General features: G+C 41.3%; 1 protein-coding gene across 1 annotated transcript; it reads right to left on the bottom strand.

The window, feature by feature from the left end:
- Window positions 1-4,050: 4,050 nt before the first annotated feature.
- On the bottom strand, window positions 4,051-13,008 carry PSMD7 (proteasome 26S subunit, non-ATPase 7). Its single transcript, XM_029925766.1, has 7 exons — window positions 12,844-13,008; window positions 10,895-10,986; window positions 9,293-9,385; window positions 8,457-8,554; window positions 7,607-7,687; window positions 5,680-5,771; window positions 4,051-5,013 (listed from the first exon to the last, which is right to left on the bottom strand). Exons 1-7 carry the CDS (start codon window positions 12,915-12,917, stop codon window positions 4,569-4,571), a joined length of 975 nt encoding a protein of 324 aa, XP_029781626.1. The 5' UTR covers window positions 12,918-13,008; the 3' UTR covers window positions 4,051-4,568.
- Window positions 13,009-23,010: the final 10,002 nt, after the last annotated feature.

Below are 23,010 nucleotides of genomic sequence, written 5' to 3'. Positions count from 1 at the left end.
GTGATCAGACTTTAGCTGTAGCGTGTAGATAGAGGTTGACATGGGTGCTGATCTGCGAAGGGAGACACTTTGCAGAGTGTGACAGATGTGGGGAGGAGAAGTCTTGAGCTGGGAAGGGACTTTTAAATGTGATCCACAGAGTGGCAACCATAGGTAAGCAATGGACAGATTTGTCGGTGTCAAAATAAAGGTTCTCTCACTTCCATATGTACAGGAATTACTTGGAGGGCACCTTATAAACAGAGTCTCAGAGAATAATGCAGTAGGTAAGTTATATAAATTTACATTGAAATAAATTATTCTCTATAAAGGTCATATTCAAAATATATCTTACCCTAATTATCTTAGTACATTTTACTTTCACGTGTATTCTTGAGGCTACTTTTGTCTGTTGCATCTGTACTTAGGTAACACTCCGTAATGCTGTACTGCCGTGCATCTCTTCCCAACTAATGCTGGTGTCTTGCAGTCAAGTGGTGGTGAGAATATTTACACCAGGGAAATGGGCAAAAGGCCACAAATCAAACTATACCTCCTCCCCTTCCCACTCCCCTGCTGAACAACTTGTTGTTTCACATTTACCAGCACACTGGTGAATATGGGCTTTAAAGAAATAAGGAGTGGTATCCGCAGTGAGGAAAATCAAAGCACGAGCTATTGAAGGGCAGAGAGAAAACCTTGTTTATTCATTTCCCGAGGAGTACTGTGGGTGGAGAACAGCAAGCGTGGAGGTGTGGCAACCTGACCCAATCTTTTTGCACCCGTACACTCTCCACATTCCTTCAAAATCTTGTCTGGATGGTTGCAGCCAAAAGCAGGAGTAACAGGAATCAAGTCTGGGGGCCTGGCAAGCAAAGGGTTCTCTGGCCAAGAGATGAACCTAGTCAATGGTGCCCTCTAGTGTCGAAGAACAGATTGGCTCCAAAGGGGAAAGCTGAGAAAGATTTCTGGAGATTCAGGCCCTGGAAACATGAACTTCCCTGGTCTCCCCTTCCCTTCTTTTCCTCTCTTTTCTTTCACCACTTAGGTTTCTGTGCCTTCTGAGTCACTTTCTACCTACTCCTCCACAAAAATATCCATTATTTTTTTGGAAAGATCTGAATTCTCTGTTGCTCCCAGGCAAATATTGATAATACAGAGTTGAATAGCATAAAGATATGCAAATCAGTACTTGCCTATATTACATGCCATGACTTGGAATGGGTTTATTTAGAAAAGATGTGGATCACATAAATTAAATGTTTCCTTGCTTTTGAAGCATGCCCGAAGTCCTCCCCATTTCTGGGGACGGGGCCGATGAAGTGGTTTTCTTAGTGTATGTGTTTAACAAACAGCCCTAATTTATTCTCAAGGCTTTTCTTTTTTTTTAAGTTTGACCCAACATGGGGCTTGAATCCATGATCCTGAGATCAAGAGTTACACACTTTACCGACTAAGCCAGCCAGGTGCCCCACCCCAAGTCTTTTTTATGCTTTACAGGTATCTTGGTAGGGAAATGGGAGAAGAAATACCCTGCTCATTATTTCCTGGTGAATAGAGTATTCCATTCTTTGATGAGGGCCTGTGTTCTGACGCTTGTTTGAAGTGAAAGCAGTTGTATGTAGCTGTCTTCTTGTAGCTGCAGGGCCCACCAGAAACTGGAGTGTGATTCTGAGGTTGCTGTTTTCCTGGTGGGAAGGTTGACTTTGCATCTAGCACACGGGAGAAGCAACATGGTGGCTTCTTGACAGGATTCCTTCTCTTTTGTCCCTTTAGTGATTGGTTGGCTGAGCAGAATTAAAGAACCCTTAATTCTGATAGTTTCCGTCTTTACATTAAGGATAACTAATTCCTGGGGTGCCTGGGTGGCTCAGTCGGTGGACTGACCGACTTCAGCTCAGATCAGTCTCACGGTTCATGAGTTCGAGCCCCATGCCAGGCTCTGTGCTGACGGCTTGGAGCCTGGATCCTGTTTGGGATTCTATGTCTCCCTCTCTCTCTACCCCTCCCCTGCTTGCGCTTGGTCTCTGTCTCTCTCAAAAATGAATAAACATAAAAAAAAAAAGGATTACTAACTTCTAAGTTCAGGGATATTTCAGATGTTACTTAACACACAAAAGCAGTCAGTCTGAAGTGTTGGTTCAATGTGGAAGTGAAAGTAATGTTACAACGATGGACGCAGAATCCAGACTTTGGATCAGACTTTTTCCAGGACATATTTTTTAGTCTTTTAAAAAACAGAAGTAGTTTAGAAATCCCATCTTGAGAAGGCCAGGCTATACAAACATAAAACTTTATTCCAGGTGAAGGTCATGGGTTTTGTGGTCAATTCAGCTGCTGTTTGTATAAGCAAGACTCCATTACTAACCTTATGATAGTCACTGTCTTACATAGGATGTCAATATTGCCTTAGAAAATGAGCCTACGTGACTCTTGTGGTTACAAACAAAAACAGTTTGTAAAAGATGCGGGTCACATAAATCAACTGTTTCCTTGCTTTTGAAGCATGCCCCAAGCCCTCCCCAAGTTTTTGGTAGAAATAGAAGATCCTGTTAGAATGGTAGAAGTTAACTGAGGTCACCTTGCTGGCTCATTTGGTAGAGCATTGACTCTTGATCTCAAGGTTGTGAGTTCAAGCCACATGTTGGGTGCAGAGATTATGTAAAAATTTTTAAAAAATGTCTGCCCATTTGTTGGCCAAACTATTAAATACAGCAAGGAACCAGGCCTGGATATTCCCATATCTTAGCTGTTCAACCAACTTTTCAATTCATGAAATGGTGACAAACTTAAAAGCCTGTGACATTGTGTTATTACAAGACCCTGGAAAGCTTTTTGAATACAGATTATACTTCTCCTCTGGACTGAATCCTGTGTGGTCTCTAACTGCCCCCTGAACCTTATGTAAATGACACACTCCTCGGGATGACCTTCTCGTCATTCCCAGCTACCCTCAGAAACATACTGGTTTGTTCCTGTCCATTTGTTGGGAAAAGTTAATGTTCCAGGTTCCCTTTCTCAGTTGAAACATGGTAGCCAAATCTCAAAAGCTTCTTCTATACTCTTATGGTTTGAAATATCTATCAGGCTTCAACTGTTATTTCAAATTTCTTTTCTTCAAGGTGCAATAACCCTGACTTTTGACTGCTGAAATAGACAAGCAAAAGTTTTTTTATTGACTATCTGTTTTGTCTCCGAATCTTAATGAACCTTGAAGTCAGCCCTTACATGGGTATGCTTCTACTAAGTAGAATAAAATCTTACCTACATATTATTATACTGCCAACTCCTGATTTACACTAATTAGCTCTTTGGAACAAATCTAGAGGTTTCTGGTAACTTTTGAGACATTGGAACACTGTAAAGTGGTTTCTGAGATTCAGTTGACTTAATTCTAGTGCCATTTTATTATATTCTTAAATCTTTGTGTTTAAGAAAGGAAATTAGTATCAAAGGGACTACTGCAGGTCTAATGATTAAGTATGCTATTTGTTCTGAGCCCTGAGCACTTGTTTTGGGGAAACTCTGCTCCATCCTCATAACCTCCCCCCCCCCCACCTTGTGTAACCTGAACCTACTACAGTAACCATGTCCCTTACGAAGAACTACTCTAGGGACTTCACAGGTGACAAACCTGAGGCATAAACTAGGACACAGGTCTTCTGGGCTGATGAGAGCTCTCCTCCCCATCAGGATGTTTTTAGAGGAGTGAGACTGTCTTTCATGAAAGATTCCAAGTCTATAATAACTTAAAAAAAAGGTTTTTTTTTTTGATGTTTATTCATTTTTGAGGGACAGAAGCAGGGGAGGGGTAAGAGAGAGAGAGAGAGAGAGACAGACAGACAGAATCAAAGCAGGCTCCAGGCTCTGAGCTGTCAGCACAGAGCCCAACACAGGGCTCAAACCCAGGAACCGAGATCATGACCTAAGCTGAAGTCGGATACTCAACTGACGGGGCCACCTAGACACCCCTGAAATAACTCTTTAAGGCAACTTCAACGAAAAATGCAGTCTTGACTGCTTCTGAAAACAACTGCCACTCCCAGAATCAAAAACGACTAGAACACAGACTTAAAAACCAAGTCATTTAATTTTGTCTTCAAAGGTAAACAACACACAGGGCTGGACCCCAAGCCCTGAGAATGCCAGAGCTCAGGGTAGAGTTCAGAGGACCGGGTCTCAGGGTGGTCTAAAGCAGAGCACTTCTGGAATTCATGCATTCTGCTTTGCAATTTTGCAAAACTGCCAGAAACAGACCCCAAGCATCTTTTGAGATGGGGAAGATTCAACTTCCACTTTGATAGCTAAGAGTGAAGAGTACCAATAACGTTCTGTTTACCTCTCTTCACTTTTCTCCCTTGACGGGAAGGCTGAGCTAGCGTACTGCCCCCACCACAGCAGCCTAGGCTGTGGTTCAGGGGCGAGCTCAGTCCCTCTGTCCACTCCCTTCCACGCCACACCACGTGACCCGGGGCAGAGAGCTCTCAGCAGTACAGCTTTCAATAAGCACTTAAAGTAAAAAGAACCCTCTAGTGGCACACTGAGTTAGTTTATAAGATTTTAATTTACAAATAAAAAAGCTACAAGTTTTATTTTTTCTCCTTTTTCTCTTCTTTCTTTCCGTCACTCTTTTCCTTCTCTTTTTCTTTCTCTTTGTCATCTTTTCTATCCTTTTTGCTCTCTTCTTTTTCCTGCCCTTCCTTCTTCTCTGCATCCCGGTTGGCGATCTTGTTGTTGATGAGGTTGTGCAGGGCGACCACAGAACGGATCAGCGAGGCCAGATACACCACCACCATCTGGTCGTTGGTCTTCAGGTAAAAGGCCTTGACAAACTCCTGAAGGCTGACATCCGGCAGCAGGTTGAAGACGTCCTGTAGCTGGTAGATGATCTGGTGATTGATGGGCAGTTTGCCCGTGGCCACTTTCTCCAGGTAGCTCCTGATATCCAGAAGCTTGGAGTTCAGTCCCTTCAAACCATGGACCTGGTTTGTGATCCGCTGGGAGAGAGTGCCCACTGTAGTGTCCTTGATGTCCCTGTCGCAAGAAGGCAGCAGAAGCATGAGTGCACTGTAGTATCACACAGGGTCTCAGAATACAGGCAAACACCCAGCTTTGTGGGGAGGGGCAAAGTTTCAAAAGAAAAGTGCTACTTCACCATTTTATTAGGACAAAGTGCCTTAACTGTTTTTATTTGGAGACATACGTTTTATCTTTCTCATCACAGGGTATTTTCTAAAAATCAGGAGAGATCTAAAAAGGAAACCATTTTCATTTAAAAGAAAAAAAAAGCTATCTATTTCAACTTCTGTAAAAAGGGTGCCATTTTCTCCATCCACATCTGTATATGAGGAGCCTAAGTCAGGACTAACTTTCTAAACTGGAAAGAATCTTATTCGAGAAAAACTATGACCCTTTCAAATTAAGACAGGATTATAGTATTTTTAAATAAAAACCTATCCTCACACATAGATTGCCGGCAGGCTACGGTCACTGAAAACCACATGCACAACAAGAATGCACATCTTCACATACTTGTTCCTGTCACGGTCAATACTGCAGTTTCCCGACAAGATGTATTATCCACAATCACAAATCGTGACTCGAGACACCCTAGAAACAATCTAGACCTAGAACCCAGATCTATGGACTCCTAATAGAGCCTCTCGGGCTGCGTATCTCTGATGCTGTCCTGAATCTCACCGTAACAAGTGCTCCACTCCGACTTCCTCGGCTTCCTCTGCTCCAATTTCACTGGTCACGTGCTCGAATGTTTTTGAGGTTGGAGTTCCGTCCTAGGAGAGGAGGCTTAACTGTAGTTATTTACTTACAAGCACACTGGCACACATTCCTTCTCACACCTTGGTTCCTGTCTTCAGTCAGATCACCTCATGGGCGCAGTACTAACTAGGGTTCCGTGTGCTGGCAGAAATGGGAGCGTTTGCTCCGAAAGCTTAGTCTTCTAAGCTGACGTTACAGTGGCCTGCCCAGTGTTTCTACGGAAAATAGAATTCTTGTAATCCCTTACGACCACTGTGGGGATGGACACTCAAGGAAGTCTTGATTAGCTTGATTTTTAAAGCATATAGTTCTTTCTAGAATACGCAGTATACAGAATACCTGTATTAAAAGCAAGCTCATGTCAGGTAACCTAACTTTTAACGATCTACTGTCTCTCAGATCCAATGAAGCCAGAGCACCAGAACAGCACAGTCAGAACAACCGGCTCTCTGGTGCCCTGAGTTAATCGAAGGATCTCTCGCAGGATGTGGTTCACTGTATCACCTAGGGACCTCCTGATGGGGCTCAGGAGGAACTTTCCACAGAGCTCGCGCCAGAAGAGGCCGTTCATCTTCTGTAAAGGCGGTAAAGTGTCTGCAAGGCAGGACGGCAGAGCAGTGAGGGCACATTCTGCAGCCAGACTGCCTGGGTTCTAAGGGAGCTGTGGGACCTTGGGAAGTCACTCAACTTACACTAAGTGGTATAAATGTTAGCAGTAATTATTTTATTCAGGACAGTGCGAATCCTGCAAATGTCATTTTTCTCTGGACTTTGTAAGCAAGAATGGCTGGGACTTCATGGCAGGCTTTTTAGGTGCTCATTTTCCCTTGGCTTCATCTTCTATTATGGCCTTCATGTCCCTTCCATCCCTTATTGAAAAATCTTGCATGCGTTTGTGTGTGTGTGTATGTGTGTGTGTGTGTAAGAACCTCTAACTCCTTTTTGAAAAAGGCAGGGTAATATTAACTTAAAAAAACTGCATCAGACCAAGGATGAAAGCCTTACTACAAGAAGGCAGTTAATTTCCACCTAAGCTCCCTGTTGGCAAAGCAAAAAGAGAAACAGGAGGATAGAGCTCAGTGCAAGGAACATTCGCAGGGAGTTAACCTAAAATCTTTTTCCTGATTTAAAAGGAGGATGTAAGGATACAGACTACCTATCTACATCTAAAGACGGACTTCAACCCTCAGACTTCTGGCTTTGGAAATTCAAGACTGAGTTTAAGTGTAAAATGTTATGCTCACAACAAAACACATATATTTTCACATTGCATGCTACCCTTGAATCAGAGTTTAGTTTTCTTGGAAATAGATAGAAGCTATATTCTGGTGCCTCTTCGTGCCTCCACCCAAAGCACAAGCTAATGGACCACACACTGGATGCTGTGTTACTGAGCATTCAAGTGTCAAATCACACAGATGGGCCTTGCCATCTAGCTGCGGGCAGCTCTGACTCTATTAGAAAACCTCTATCTCGTCCACAGGAAAGGAAAATCCTCAGGGAGAAAGGAATGCTGGCCCAAGGTGAGCTGGACATTGGAAACTGCATTAGACTAAGACTAAGCTCACGAGGCTCTGCCTTCACCTTGCTGTCAACATTTCCAAACAATCATATGAAGATTCTGGGCCTCAATTTCATTTGTAAAAGGAGGTTTTAGATTTGTAATAGTCCTCTTCAAGTTCTAAAATTTGGGGATTCAAAAACTCAAGGGGGAAAGAAACATATCAAACTGTTGACAGAAATCGACAGCCTACTCCTTGTTAGAGAGAAAGGATTAAAATATCAAAAAATATGAACTGTCCAATAAGTAGGAAATGTAATCTCCGAGGCTCATAGCAAGAGGACTTACATCATGAACTTCTTCCACTGAAATATATGCTTCTGTGGGCAGTCCCAGGTCCTTTGGTTTCACGTCGATAATGACCAGTACCTGGCAGAAAAGCACATCTTAGCAAACCAGCTCACACCGAGCACACAAGGAATAATCACAGCCATTCATCTGACGACGATTACTGAAGCTCTTCATTCATTCAACCAGACGTGAGCTGGAATTTTCAGCAGAAACGAGTCTACATTTCTCTTGATCCCACCATTTTCTCTGATGTTTACCCTACCCAATAACAAGCTCAGAGTAGTATAGTGTGGTTATCAAGTTTAAGAAAGTTCGAATCAAGACAGGTAACATTTTGGTCCCGGCCCCAACATGTATGAGATCTTACTAACCACTCTGAACCTCAGTTTTCTTGTTGTAAGCAGCGTAACAACCCCATACAGCTTTTGGGAGGATTAAGCACGTAGCATACATTTACTGCTACTTGGCTTATTGTAAATTCTAGAAATCACTACCAATTCAGGATACCTGGGTAGCTCAGTTGGTTAAGTGTCCAACTCTTGATTTCTGCTCAGGTCATGATCTCACTCTCCCACCCCACCCATCCCCAGCTGAGTCGGGCTCTGCACTGACAGTATGGAGCCTGCTTGGGATTCTCTTTCCCCCTCCTCCACTCACTCACTCTCTGTGTCTAAGTAAATAAAAAAGAAAAGAGAGAGAGAGAAAGAGAGAAAAGAAAATGCTGTATCAACACAAGCAATTTACAGAGAAAAAGCAGTGAAATGATTTGCTATCCAAATCCAAAGGCTTACATAAGTTAGCAGGCAAGGAATGTCATTCAAGAGTTTTATAGACAGAGCAAACTTACTGAGTTGGGGCAGTATCTTTTCATAAGTTCATTAATGGCGATGTCATTCTTGTGTAGTTTAGGGCCTGTGTGGTACCACCCGACAATTCTTTCTCTGGCTGGCAAGGAAAACATTCGTGGGTTTGAACTGTTACATGAAGATCTATAGAGCGCCCTCCAAAAGGGTGGTAAGAGCCCTAGTCCTTATGTTCTCTACCTTTTTCAAAATTCCAGACACCTATTTTAAGCCTTGACATACTTGTGAAATCTAAAACTCAGGAACAGAATTCTCAGAAAATAAACAGTGAGGGAAATCCAGAGGGACTATCTCAGACTAGTTGAGGCCAGTCACACATGAAACTAAAAAACAATTCCAAGGCAATATGTAAACAAATGCAAGTCTCTGTCACACAGATTGGAACCGTGAGCTGTGGGAATAAACATTTCCAGAGCAATGTGGTTGCTTGGAAGGAAATAAAATGAAGATGACACATGTGACAGACAGATTTACTCTGGTGGGACTTAAGCGCTATGGGTAGGTGGATTTCGTTTGATATTGCTTCACTTTTCTGCTGCAGAGGGCTAGATCTCTTACCCAAAACCTAGGCAGGTCTAGCTGGGCTTAAATTGCTTCTGTAGTTTCTCATTTATTCTACCTCATTCCTTTACTACCACTAGTTTTACTTAAGTTTAGCTATGTGAAAGAGACCTTGACATTAAACAACAACAAAAAAGGGAATACTTTGAAAAGGAATAAAACCCCCCACACATTAGGGGCATGTAGCTGGGCATCATACACAAATACACACAGATATAATTCAGCGCCTTCTTTAAACAATAAATCAATCAAGACATACCATTGACCTTCTTAAACATTCCATACATGTTTTCCAAATAATCATGGTCTAAAAACCAGACAGAATCATCTTTGTCATCTTCATCAAAAGGGACTACAGAGAAAAAATAAGTAAGATGTAGTTTAGGGTGCTAGACAGAACTCTAGAGCATACGTTACAGCTGGAGACCCAAGGCCACATCTGATTGATGTAAGTATTCGGCTCGTTCAACTCAGCATTACAATTATTTTTGAGTTGCTGTCATTAAAAACTGGGAGATTTCATATAAAAATCCAGACCTTCACTTTGCTTGAAACTGAAAGACCTGGAAATAACTGGCTAGAGCCAGATAGAGGTCCCCCTGGCTTTAACACGGACACGTGATCATCAGTCTGCTAAAAGCCCTCATCACTTCTTAGTACTTCCCATTAACAAATAACATAACTGCTTGGTCCTTTCAGATACTGGAGTTTGTGACCTCAAGTCTAGAGTTCATTCTAGAGCAGTTATTTTGTTCTTTGTTGTTAACTACAAAATACATGGATACATTCTTTTTTTTTTTTTTTTTTAAAGAGAGTGCACACAGGCACAGGAGCAGGGGAGAAGGGCAGAGAGAGAGAGAATCTTCAGCAGGCTCCATGCTCAGCCCAGAGCCCGACATGGAGCTGAATCCCATGACCTTGGGATCATGATCTGAGCTGAAATCAGAGTCAGATGCTCAACTGACTGAGCCAGTCAGAAGCCCCTGAATAGGCAGATTCTTATAAAGATTCATGATGCTGGGGCACCTGGGTGGCTCAGTTGGTTGGGTGTCAGACTTCAGCTCAGGTCATGATTTCACAGTTCGTGGGTTCGAGCCCTGCGTCAGGCTCTGTGCTGCCAGCTCACAGCCTGGAGCCTGTCTTTGGATTCTGTGTCTCCCTCTCTCTGACCTTCCCCTGCTCACACTGTCTCTCTCTCAAAAAAACAAAACATTAAAAAAAAAATTCATGATGCAGAGTAAAAAGTAATATTCTCCACCTCCTCCCTGCCAACCATAACCATGGTTAACAGTTTACAGGGATCGCAGGGATTACGACATCAGAGCTGCCTTTTATAAAGCTTTGCTAGAAACAGTGGCCCCTTTGCCAACACACTGTCTATAGTTGCTTTCCTACTAGAAGAGCAGTGCGGAGCAGTTGCAATGGAGACTCTATGGCCTGCAAATTTAAAATATTTACTATTCAGGGGCACCTGGGTGGCTCAATCGGTTAAGCATCTGACTTCGGCTCAAGTCATGATCTCTCAGTCCGTGGGTTCGAGCCCCGCATCAGGTTCTGTGCTGACGGCTAGCTCAGAGCCTGGAGCCTGCTTCTGATTCTGTATCTCCCTCTCTTCCTGCCCCTCACCTGCTCACTGTCTCTCAAAAGACAATTAAGACATAAGAAAAATTAAAAAATAAAATAAAATATTTACTATTCAGTTTAGTGAATCCCCCTTTAGCCTCCCTTTTCTAGACTTCAGCAATTCTGATATTGAATTTTTGGGTTGTAGTAAAAATGAAAACCATGAGGGTTTCTATTTTATTTTAAAGCTGTTTGACATTTTAACCACAGTCAGAAAAATGTATAAGTTGTCTTGTACCTGCAAAACTGTTGGATACATCGAGTACTTTCTTTTGCCATGACCCCAAAAGCACACCAACAACACGCTTCTGGTTTCCAACTTTGCCTATTCTGAAAGAGAAAGCAGAGGTTAAGTCTGACAGGCACACAGAGGGGTGGACCCAACAATTAGATACTCATAGGAAATATCAATGGTATAGATATAAGTGAGTTTACCTGGGAACTAATCCCACTAAACAAATCTAATAGTGTTAGGTTAGTCCTTAATATTAACTTTTAATAAATATAATGGGTAATTCACGAACTTTGTATACTGGCATTTTTTTACCCACTGTAAAGAAACAACACACTTGGAAACATTTCAAACTTTATAGAGAGTTAAAATGGAGAAAATGAAAACTCCCCAGACCAAGAGTTTTAAAATGTTATTTAGTTGGTATTTGAAAAATACATTTAAGTTATGCTACCACCTTTAACTTTTTCTTTTGCAGCTTTCTCCTGGAACCTTTTCCCATCTTCTCTATCCTCAAATATTTTCAGAGAAAGATGCTAAAGTAGAACCACTTTTATGGTCTGGCTGGCCAACTGTTCCCTGGATTATCTATCCCATGTGGACAAGCTCCTCTAGAGGTTACAATTCTTTGTACCATCCAGGGGCTCAGACAGTAGGTTGTGACTCTGAGTTAATGTGTGTGCCATCTGTGGTCTCCGTGAATGGCTTACTCAGGCGGAGGTCAGAAGGGAGTTGGTGACTTAGTCACACTGAGAGGAGGGCTGAACAAGTGAGAAAGATTTACTTGTTTCACTATATTATTTTTCTAAAGATACCGCTTGGCAAATTTAGAAATGCTTACTAAATTTGGGATTTGGGTCAAACCAAGTTAAGGATTCTGTATCCCTGGTGGTTCTGATTTTTTGGGAAAGCTCAGGCAACAACTTTCCACACTTGCAAGTAAACTTCGGTACTCACGTGCATTCCTGTTGGTCTACAAAAATCCATGTGCTTAAAAACCCTACATCTGTTATAGCAGCTAATAGTGTCTGCACCATGTCATTTGAACAGAACTGAAATTAGCACCCCATTAGCACCTCTAGTATCCTAGGGGAGAAAATCAGTTAACTACTGTACAGTGGGAATGCCTGCATATGCTGTTAGGCTGAGGGCTTTGAAAAGCAGTGAAACTGCAGACCCTAAGCCCTAAGGAGTCTTGAGTTGTTTTGTTTTTGTTTTTAGCTCTGGTTGATCGAGGAGTTGTACAAGGCAAGTTGCGGGAGAATAGACGCTTCAACAACTGACTTTGGCTTTACACCTGCCAATTCAAGTGATGATCTTGTAAAAATTATGAACACGTGTAACAGGTCCAGCTGGACAAACAGGTCCAAAACAAGCAAAGCGAAGGCGGAAGAAAAATTTGTGGGATGTTTTATCCTTACTCATTAATGCCCGGACCTCCTAATGCTCTCATTTTTAAAAGAAAAAACGTGACATCTCAGGTATCTACATTTTTAAGTTCCCGTCAAAACAGATTCCTGCTTAGAAACCATAGCTCTCCCCGGGAGCTCTTCAGGGCGTGGAGACCAGAATTTTGGTGACAGCTTTCAGAGGCACAGAAGAGCAAATCTGTAGCGTTTTCCTACGAGGCACTAAGTCTTTCTGGTGTAAAGGGGTAGACGAAGTGACAGATAGGCACGAGGCCTGGGGGATCGGGGCCAAGTGAATCTTGTCCCCATATTCTGGCAGCATATGGAACTGAGTAAAAGGAATGGGCAGTCCGGACCGCGGAGTGCCGGCTGGGAACGAGGGACGACGCTGGGTGATTTAGGCTTCGCGATCCGAAGGTGGTCCGGGCCCCTGGGCGAGTCTATGTCACCCCGGCCCATCTGCGCCCCGGCGGCCGCCGCGCCGTCCCAGCGTACCAGTGACTCAGCAGCGGCCATCCCGATAGGCAGCCCCGCGCACCCGCTCACCGGTTGAAATGATCCACCACACTGAGCAGCACCAGGGGGTGAACAACCACCTTCTGCACCGCCAGCTCCGGCATCGCGACACACGCCGCCCGCCAGGACCCGCTCCTTGCGACCCGCAAACACCGGCAGCCACAGCGCCTCTCGCGGATCTTCCAGGCCTGGCTCCTCCTCTTCCGGCGCGGCCGCCGCCACAGTCCCCCTTTTCCGCTCCCGGAGTGCCCCGCGCGCCGCCCCGGATTTTCGCGCCAGCTGCCATCTTGAGGACGGGAAAGACCGGGGGAAGGTGGGACCCGCTTTGGGTGACTCGCTAGGAGACTCCCTGGTCTTCGAAGCTAAAGGGAGAGTGGAGACTGATAAAAAGGTTGACATCTTGATATTGGGCCTGCGCCGTCGCCTGCAGCGGCTTTTCGCTTTAGTTCCTTCCCAGTTCACACCCTCCCCTCACCCATATGCTGTGTGAAGACTGCAAAAAAAAAAACAAAAACAAAAACAAAAAAAACCTAGAAAAAAAAAAAAGTTCCTATCTCCACTACCCAGGAAATGTTCACCTTTGTTTCAGGTTAGAATTCTGCAGATTTTAACTTTAAGTCTCTAGCGGCGCCCGGCAGGCTCAGTTGGTAGAGCCTGCAACTCTTGATCCAAGGGTGGTGAGCTCAAGCCCCACATTGGGTGTAGAGCTTACTTAAAAACAAACAAACAAACAAAAAAACAAAAACCCCCCCCCCCCCCAAATTTCAGAAGGGATGAATCTCTAACATTAGGGCGCATCCTTGAAATGGATTTGGTTAATTTGTCTCATTTTTATTGTTGGGAAATTTCCCCTTAATATTTACTATGGACATTTTGCAGGTAATCAAGCTGTCTTATTTTTTCACCTGTGTATAATACCATTTAACTGGGGCTAGAAAAATTTAATTTGTGTCTAGAGTCAGACCATTCCGGTTGTTTTTCACATAAAAGCTTAGGAAAGGGTTGAAATAAGGGTGAAAAGTAATAAGGAATATGTTTTGATATTTAGCCGGGAAAGAGAAAGACTAAAGAGGATAATGTAGGAGGTAAAGACTTAAGCATATTTGCATAAAGAGGCAAATTATTTAAATTTCGTAAAATTTTACATTTCTAATTCTAAGTTGTATGTGTAAACAAAAACAATACGTAAGCATTTGATTTGCTTGTTTGTCCTGTCTTTAAACAACTTTTGCCTTTCCCTTAGCTCCAGAGGATCTGACCTCTCTGAAGAATAACCCAGAGCCTTTTGCTCTGACTCTTGGCCTCCTTCCAGTATAATCAGGGAGCTTTGGGTATTCTTTTCTTGGTCCTACCCATTAATTTCATTAAATGTACTCTTCCTACTTTTGGGAACACTGCTTTACATTTTCATTTGTTTTAATATTTGTGATTTGGCTAATAATGATTATTACTGCTTGAGAAAACAGAATTTTAAGAAAATTTAAGTCAGCTCCCATTGTGTGTTGTGGTAAAGCATGCTTGAGGGTGTGTAGTGCCTGTTTTACAATAGATATTCTTGGGGTTTTGAGTGGCTTAGTGGGTTAAGTGGTGGACTCTTGATTTCTGCTGAGGTCATGATCTGGAGCCCCCTATCATGCGCTGTGCTCACTGCACAAGACTTCTTTGGATTCTATGTCTCCCTCTTTCTGGCCCTCTCACCTGCTCGCTCTCTCTCAAAAATAAATGTTAAAAAAGTTAAAAAGTAGATATTCTTGTTTCATCTCTTCTGTGATTTTGTTCAACACGGGATAGACATGTACCTGTATGGAAAGATTGCTTCCCCCCAATTTTATAATAAAAAATATAATAGCCAGGTGCATGGATGGCTCAGTCCGTTGAGCATCTGACTCTTGGTTGGGCTCAGGTGGTGACCTTGTGGTTCATGAATTCGAGCCCTGTGTGGGGCTCTGAGCTGGCAGTTTGGAGCCTGCTTGGGATTCTCTTTCCCTCTCTCTCTACCACTAACCCCTCTCAAAAATAAATAAATAAACTTAAAAAAATAATAGCTATCAAGATTAAAGATTGATTTTGGTTTTTCTCATGTCAAGTAAGACTTAAGGATTGGAGCCTTAAAGAGTGGCTGGGTGACTCAGTCAAGTGTCTGACTTTGGCTCAGGTTATGATCTCATGTTCAGTCAAGCCTGGGCTCTGTGCTCACAGCTCGGACCCTGGAGCCTGCTTTGGATTCTGTCTCTGCTTCTTTGACCCTCCCCTGCTTACACTCTGTCTCTCTCAAAGATAAACATTAAAAAATAAATAAAAATTCTTAAGGAAAAAAAAGAACTGGAGCCTTAAGAAAGCTTTAAAAAAAAACACTAAAATATGTAGAGTTTAAAGAAGATGGTTTGAAATCATAAGGAAGATATTTTCCATGTTTTCCCCCCTTTAAAAAAAATGGAACTGACTTGAAATCATATTTGATATTGTAGCCACTACTGGGCACTGAATTCATACCGAGGTATGCAGAATGTTCATTGAATTCTAGACTTAACCTCATGAGAGCTTAAGGATAATACATGTCCCTCTCCTTTGATCATCTTTGTTTTTCTTTTTTTTTTAATGTTAAATTCTTTTTCCAGATTTATTGAGACATAATTAACATGTAACATTGTGTAAGTGTAAGGTGTACAACATGATAATTTGATACACATGTATATTACAGAATGATTACCACAATAAAGTTAGTTAACACTTGCATCACTTCACGTAATTATCTTTTGTGTGTGTGGGGCTGTGGGGAGAACATTTTGGATTTACTCTTAGCAGCTTTTGGATATATAAGCCAGTACTCTTAACTATAGTCACCATAGTGTACATTAGATCCCCATCTTATAACTGGACGTTTGCACTTTTTTTTTTTTTTTAACCAACATCTTGTTTCTCCTACCTTTTTTTTTAAAAATATTTTTTTGAATATTTTATTTAATTGTGTGTGTTAGAGAGACAGAGAGAGAGAGAGACAGAGCATGAGCATGAGCATGAGCATGAGCAAGGGAGGGGCATAATGAGAGAGAGAGACACACACACAGAATCCAAAATAGGCTCCAGGATCTGAGCGGTCAGCTCAGAGCTTGACACGGGGTTCAAAATCACAAGCCATGACCTGAGCTGAAGTCGGACCCTCAACTGACTGAGCCACCCAGGTGTCCCTCTCCCACATTTTCAATCTCTGGCAACCACTATTCTACTCACTCTTCAAATAAGTTCAACTTTTTAAGATTCCACATATAAGTGAGATCATACAGTATTTGTCTTCCTGGTATATTTCACTTAGAGTAACGCCCTCATGGTTCATCTATGTTGCAAATGACAGGATTTCCTTCTAATGACACACACACACACACACACACACACACACACACACACAGAGTGTTTTATTTATCCATTCATCCATTAATGAACACTTACGTTTTTTCTATGTCTTGCTGTTGTGATTAATGCTACAATGAACATAGGAGTACAGGCATCTCTTTAAGATAGTGATTTCATTTCCTTTGTATCCATCCCAGAAGTGGGTTGCTGATTCATGTGGTAGTTCTATTAGGTATTTGAGGCTCTTCATACTTATTTATATAGTGGTTTTACCTATTTACATTCCTGCCAGTCGTGTACAAGTGTTCTCTTTTCTCCTCATCCTTGCCAACGCTTATTATCTCTTGTCTTTTTGATAATAGCCATTTTATTATGGTGTGAGGTGATACGTCATTGTGGTGTTGTTTTGCATTTCCCTGATGACTAATGATGTTGATCACCTTTGCCTGTATCTGTTGGCCATTTGTCTGGAAAAATGTGTCTCTTAATCCTCTACCCATTAAAAAAATTTATTATTATTATTATTTGTTATTGAGTTGTATGAGTTCTTCATATATTTTGGATATTAACCTTTTATTAGATATATGGTATGAAAATACTTTCTCATTCTCTAGGTTGCTTATTTTGCTGTATTGATGGTTTTCAGTTTCTTATAGTTTTTGTTTGTTTTGTTTTGCTTTTGTTGCTTATGCTTTTGGTGTTGGGTACAAAATATTGTCAAGATCAATGTCAAGGATCTATTTCCCCTATGCTTTCTTCCAGGAATTTTACATTTTCGGGTCTTACATGAGAATATTTAACCCATTTCAAGTTAATTTTTGCGAATGGTGTAAGATAGGGGTCCATTTTCATTCTTCTGCATGTGAATATCTGCTTTTCTCAGCACCATTTAATAAAGGACTATCCTTTCCCCATTGAGTATTCTTAGCTCCCTTGTCAAATAGAAGTTGACCACTGCACTCTCTTCTGTTCTCTTGGTCTATGTGTCTCTGTTTATATTAGTACCATACTGTTTTGATTGTTATAGCTTTGTAGTAAAGTTTGAAACCAGATATGATGCCTCCAGCTTTTTCTCCCATCTCAAGATTGTTTAGGCTATTTGGGGTATTTTGTGGTTCCACTCAAATTTTAGGATTATTTTTCTTATTTCTGTGAGAAATGTCATTGGAATTTTGGTAGGGACTGCACAGAATCTATAGATGGCTTAGGTAGTATGGACATTTTAACAGTATTGATTCTTCGGATCCATGAGCATGGGATAACTTTCCATTTATTTGTTTCATCTTTAATCTTTCATCAGTGTCATAATTTTCAGAGTACAGATCTTTTGCCCTTGGTTAAATTTATTCCTAAGTATATTATAGTTTTTGATGTTATTTTAATGTTTTTTTAAAATGTTTTATTTATTTTTGGTACAGAGAGAGACAGAGCATGAGAGGGGGAGGAGCAGAGAGAGAAGGAGACACAGAACCAGAAGTAGGTTCCAGGCTCTGCGCTAGCTGTCAGCACAGAGCCTGACGTGGGGCTAGAACCCACGAACATGCGATCTGACCTGAGCCGAAGCCAGAGGCTTAACCGACTGAGCCACCCAGGGGCCCCTTTGATGCTATTTTAAATGGGATTTTTAAACAAAGTTTTTTTTTAAACATTAAGTCTAGTGTATTTGAAATTGTTTTTTAATGTTTTTATTTATTTTTGGTACAGAGAGAGATTGAGCATGAGAGGGGGAGGGGCAGAGAGAGAAGGAGACACAGAACCAGAAGCAGGCTCCAGGCTCTGAGCTAGCTGTCAGCACAGAGCCTGATGCGGGGCTCAAACCCACAAACGTGAGATCTGACCTGAGCCGAAGTCAGAGGCTTAACCAACTGAGCCACCCAGGCGCCCCTTAAACAAATTTCTTTTCAACATATTTTGTGGTTAGTGTATGGAATCCAAACTGATTTTTAAAAATAAGCATGTTTTTATTTATTTATATTTTAAAATAGTCTCCACCCAACGTAGGGCTCACAGCCCATGAGTTCAAGAGTCACATGCTCTACCAACTGAGCCAGCCAGGAACCCCAGAATCCCAACTGATTTTGTATCCTAATTTTGTATCTTGCAACTTTACTGAATTTTTTTATTAGTTCTAACAGTTTTTTGGTGGTCTTTGGGATTTTCTATATATAAGATTATCTGCAAACAGAGATGATTTTATTTCTTCCTTTCTGATTTGGATGCAACTTCTTTCTTTTTCTTGCCTAATTATTCTAGCCAGGACTTCCAGTATTGTGTGAATAGGGTGCTGAGAGTGGACACCTTTGTCTTGTCCCTGATTATTAGAGGGGAAGCTTTAACCTTTCACCATTGAGTATGATGTTTGCTATGGGCTTGTCATGTACAGCATTTATTATGCTGATGTATGTTCCATCTATACTGAATTTCTTGAGAATTTCAATCATGAAATGGTGTTGAATCTTATCAAATACTTGTTATGCATTTATTGAGATGATCATATATACGTATACATCATATATATGTTGTTTGTTTATTTTGGAGGGAAGGAGCAGAGAGAGAGAGAATCCCAAGCATCCTCTGCATCATCAGTGCAGAGTCCATTGCAGAGTTCAGACCCATGAACTGTGAGATCATGACCTGAGCCAAAACTGAGAGAGGCTTAACTGACTGAGCCACCCAGGGGCCCTTGGGATGATCATCTGGTTTTAATCTATTAATGTGGTGTATCACATTTATTGTTTTGTGTGTGTTGGAACATCTTTGCATCTCATGTATAAATCTCACTTGATTGTGATGTCTAATACTTTTAATGCACCCTTGAATTCAGTTTGTTTTATTTTTGCTGAGAATTTTTAACATCTATATCTATCAAGGATATTGACCTGTAGTTTTCTTTTCTTGTATTATTCATATCTGTATTTGATATCTGGGTAATGCTGGCCTTATACAACTAGAAATGATCCCTCATCCATTTTGGATGAGTGTGAGAAAGATTGGCATTAATACTTCTTTAAGTATTTGGTAGAATTTAGTGATGGTGAAACCATCTGGTCTTGAATTTGTCTTTGGTGGAAGGTTTTTGATTACTGCATCAATCGTCTTATTTGATATTGGGCTGTTCAGATTTTCTGTTTCTTTATGATTCAGTCTTTTTTTTCTTTATATATGCAGTAAAACCTTGGATTGGCAAGTAACTTTTCTGGAAGTGTTCTGCAATATGAGAACACATTTCTAATAAGTTTTAATGTGGTAAACAAGCAATGTCTTGCAATATGAGTAGTATGTGACACTGAATGCCAACATGATCATAACTGAGCCAATGGTCGGTCTCTCTCTCTCTCTCTCTCTCTCTGTCGTTGTGGGATTGTGGGTGATTGTCTCTCATGCTTGGATGCTCAGTCTCAGGCCATGGTATTTGGCAGAAATCAGTGATTTTTCAGAATGTTGGAAGGTGTCCACAACTGGCACTAGTGTATTTTTTGTCACTTCAAAGCACCTAGGGACAGTCTTTTGCTTTTCTGAACAAGAATAAGCTTAGGAATGTCTTGCTTCATTCTAGGTCAGCCTGCCTCCAGATATAGACCCTTTTCTCTGCTGCCTTATTGTCAGTTACATTAAATACATTATATGACAAGAGTTTATTAATATTGTACTGTAGTCAACATCTATTAGTGATAGTGAAAGTTGTCCTACACAATAACCCTCCTCCCTCACACCAGCCATGAAGGTTTTCAAAGGTAAGTGCAGGGGTGCCTGGGTGGCTCAGTGGGTTAAGCATCCAGCTTCAGCTCAGGTCATGATTTTGTTTGAGCCCTGCGTTGGGCTCTGTGCTGACCGCTCAGAGCCTGGAGCCTGCTTCAAATTCTGTATCTCCCTGCCTCTCTACCCCTCTACCACTTGTGCTCTTTCTCTCTCTCAAAAATAAATAAACTTTAAAAAATTTTAAGATTAAAGGTAAGTATAGGTTAATTTGTTTATTTCCCTTTTATTTTGTATTTACTTTATTATTTTGTATTATAGTTTTGCAATCATTTTTATATTAATATTTTTTGGTTGTGGAATGAATCATCTGAGTTTTCCATTATTTCTTATGGGGAAATTTGCTTTGATATACAAGTGCTTTGGATTACAAGCATATTTCCAAAATGAATTATATTTGTAAACCAAAGTTTTGCTCTATATTTTAAAGTTTATTTATTTATTTTAAGAGAGAGAGAGCTAGCACAAATGAGGGAGGGGCAGAGAGAGCAAGAGGAGTAGGGAGAGAGAATCCCAAGCAGGCTTCATGCCCTGTCTGCATGGAACCTGACAGGGTTCAAACTCACAAACTGTGAGATCATGACCTGAGCTGAAATCAGGAGTTGGACACTTAACCACCTGAGCCACCCAGGCTTGTGTGTGTGTGTACACACATACATATGTATGTATGTATATTCAAGTAAGCTCTGTACCAAACTTGGAGCTTGAACTCACAACTCTGAGATCAAGATTCGCATTCTCTACTGACTGAATCACCCCATGCCCCCATGATTCAGTCTTGGTATGTTTCTGGGAATTTATCTATTTCTTCTAGGTTATCCAATTTGTTGGTTGTAATTGTTCCTAGTAGCCTCTTATGATGTTTTATATTTCTTTGATATTAATTGTAACTTCTCCTTTTTCATTTCTGATTTTATTTATTTGAGTCTTCTCTGTTTTTTTCCTTAGTCCAGTGAATGGTTTGTCAATGTAGTTTATCATTTACAAAATAACTGTTAGTTTCAATGATCTCTTCTACTGTTTTTCTGGTCTCTATTTCTTGTTATTTCTTCTGCTAATTTTCAACTTGGTTTGTTCTTTTTCCAATTTCTTGAGGTGTAAAGTTAGCTTGTTTATTTGAGATATTTCTTTTTTCTTAATGTAGGTATTTATCACTATAAATTTCCCTCTTAGAACTGCTTTTGCTACATCCCATAAGCTTTGGTACAACCCAAAGGGTTGTGTTTCTACTTTCATTTATTTCAATATAAATTTTGATTTCTTTTGTAAAAAGTTTTTTCTTTGAGCCATTGGTTGTTTCAGAGGATGTTGTTTAATTTCAAATGTTGGTGAATTTTCCAGTTTTTCTCCTTCTATTGATTTCTAGTTTTGTACTGTCATATTTGGAAAAGAATCGTGGTATGCTTTGAATGTTCTTAATTTGCTAAGTCTTATTTTGTGACCTAGCATATGATCTGTCCTGGAGAATGTTCCATGTGCTCTGGAGAAGAATGTGTGTTCTGCTGCTACTGGGTGGAATGTTTTGTATGTGTCTGTTAGGTCTACTTCATCTAGAATATAGGTCAAGTTCAGCAGGGGGCTGGTGCCGGGATGGGCTGGGGACCTGAGGTCACAGGAGCTGGTCTGGGTCTGGGATTGGCCAGGGAGCCTAGGTTCAGGGGAGTCCTTTTGGAGCCTGAGTTCTTGGGGGCCTCCTGGGAGCCTGGGGTCATAGGAGCTACCTGGGGCCATGGGAGCCAGCTGAAGCCAGGGTGGGTTGGGAGCCTGGGTTTGTAGGCTTTGGCCTGTTGGTTAAGGCCTGGTGCTCGGGTCCATGGTGCAGTTGAGTGCTTACTCTATTCCTCTTCCCCCACAGGAAGGATGTCTCTTCTCCTTTAAGCTGCCCAGGCTTGGGGGAGAGGTGACTAGAGTCATGTGAAACTTTCCCTTTCTCTTCAATGTGTCTTTTCTTATTTTTGTGCTCTACCCAAGTGCTGTAATCCTTTACCTTGAATTTTTGCCTTTTTTGAAAGTATTTTTGCATGTGGATAGTTATTCAAATTGATGTTTCTGGGAGGTAATAATGCTAGAAATTTCTGTACTGACATCTTGTTCACATCTTCTCTTTCAATTTTGGGAGATAGCACCTATAGACTAGTATTTTGAAAGAGATTTTATTTTTGTTAATTCCAGAACATGGAACAGTGGTCCTGCAAACATGGTAGCAGTACTTCTGATTTTACAGTCTCCATTTATCATCTTATTAGGTGTGGAAGGAAAAAAATATATGGTAGACTTACCACCTTCAGCCCAAGCTGTAATTATTACTGGGGTTTGGACATCTTTGGGAATGTCTGGCAAACCTGGGTAGGCCCATCGGAACTTTACTTGCATGTGTCACTGAGAAGCCTGCAGTGGGACTCTTCTTCTTCTTCTTTTAATGTTTATTTATTTATGAGAGAGAGTGTGTGCAAAGGGGGAAGGGCAGAAAGAGAGGGAGACAGAGGATCTGAAGTGGGCTCTGCGCTGACAGCAATGAGCCTAGTGTGGGGCTGGAACTCATTAACCCCAAGATTGTGACTTGAACCAAAGTAGGATGCTCAGCCAAATAAGCCATCCAGGTGCCCCTGTAGTGGGCCTCTTCTTAAAGAGTCTAATAGACCAGTTCAACCCAAATACAAAGATTTAGTCTTTGGAGAAAAAGCAGTGATTCTTGAGATAGTATGAATCTGCCACTCAGATTTGACTCTCAGATCAGCCATTGTTGGACTTATGTCTGAAGACAGAAAGCCATGTTGGGAAAGTTTTATGAGAAAATTGGAAGAGTTGTTTCATAAAAGCTCTGTGAGACATTCGTGCACAAGTAGTAGCACTGCTTCTAGTATTTTTCTAATAGAGTGTGACCCCCAAAACATGGAGAGAACCCTTCTTACCCACTTTGTAGGTTCGGCCTCATGAGGAATTAATATTTGAGTAATGGTGTCAGCAGGAGACTGGAGTCTGTGTAAGACGGTGGTATCAGCAGTGTCAGCAGGCCTGGTGGATATGGAGATACAGAGCAGATGGGTCAGAGCATGAGGAAATAAAACCAAAGATATACAGGCTCACTGT

The sequence above is a fragment of the Suricata suricatta genome, chromosome 16 (assembly GCF_006229205.1).
Source record: "Suricata suricatta isolate VVHF042 chromosome 16, meerkat_22Aug2017_6uvM2_HiC, whole genome shotgun sequence".
NCBI classification, from domain to species: Eukaryota; Metazoa; Chordata; class Mammalia; order Carnivora; family Herpestidae; genus Suricata; species Suricata suricatta.
This window is presented reverse-complemented; position numbering and strand designations above follow the sequence as displayed.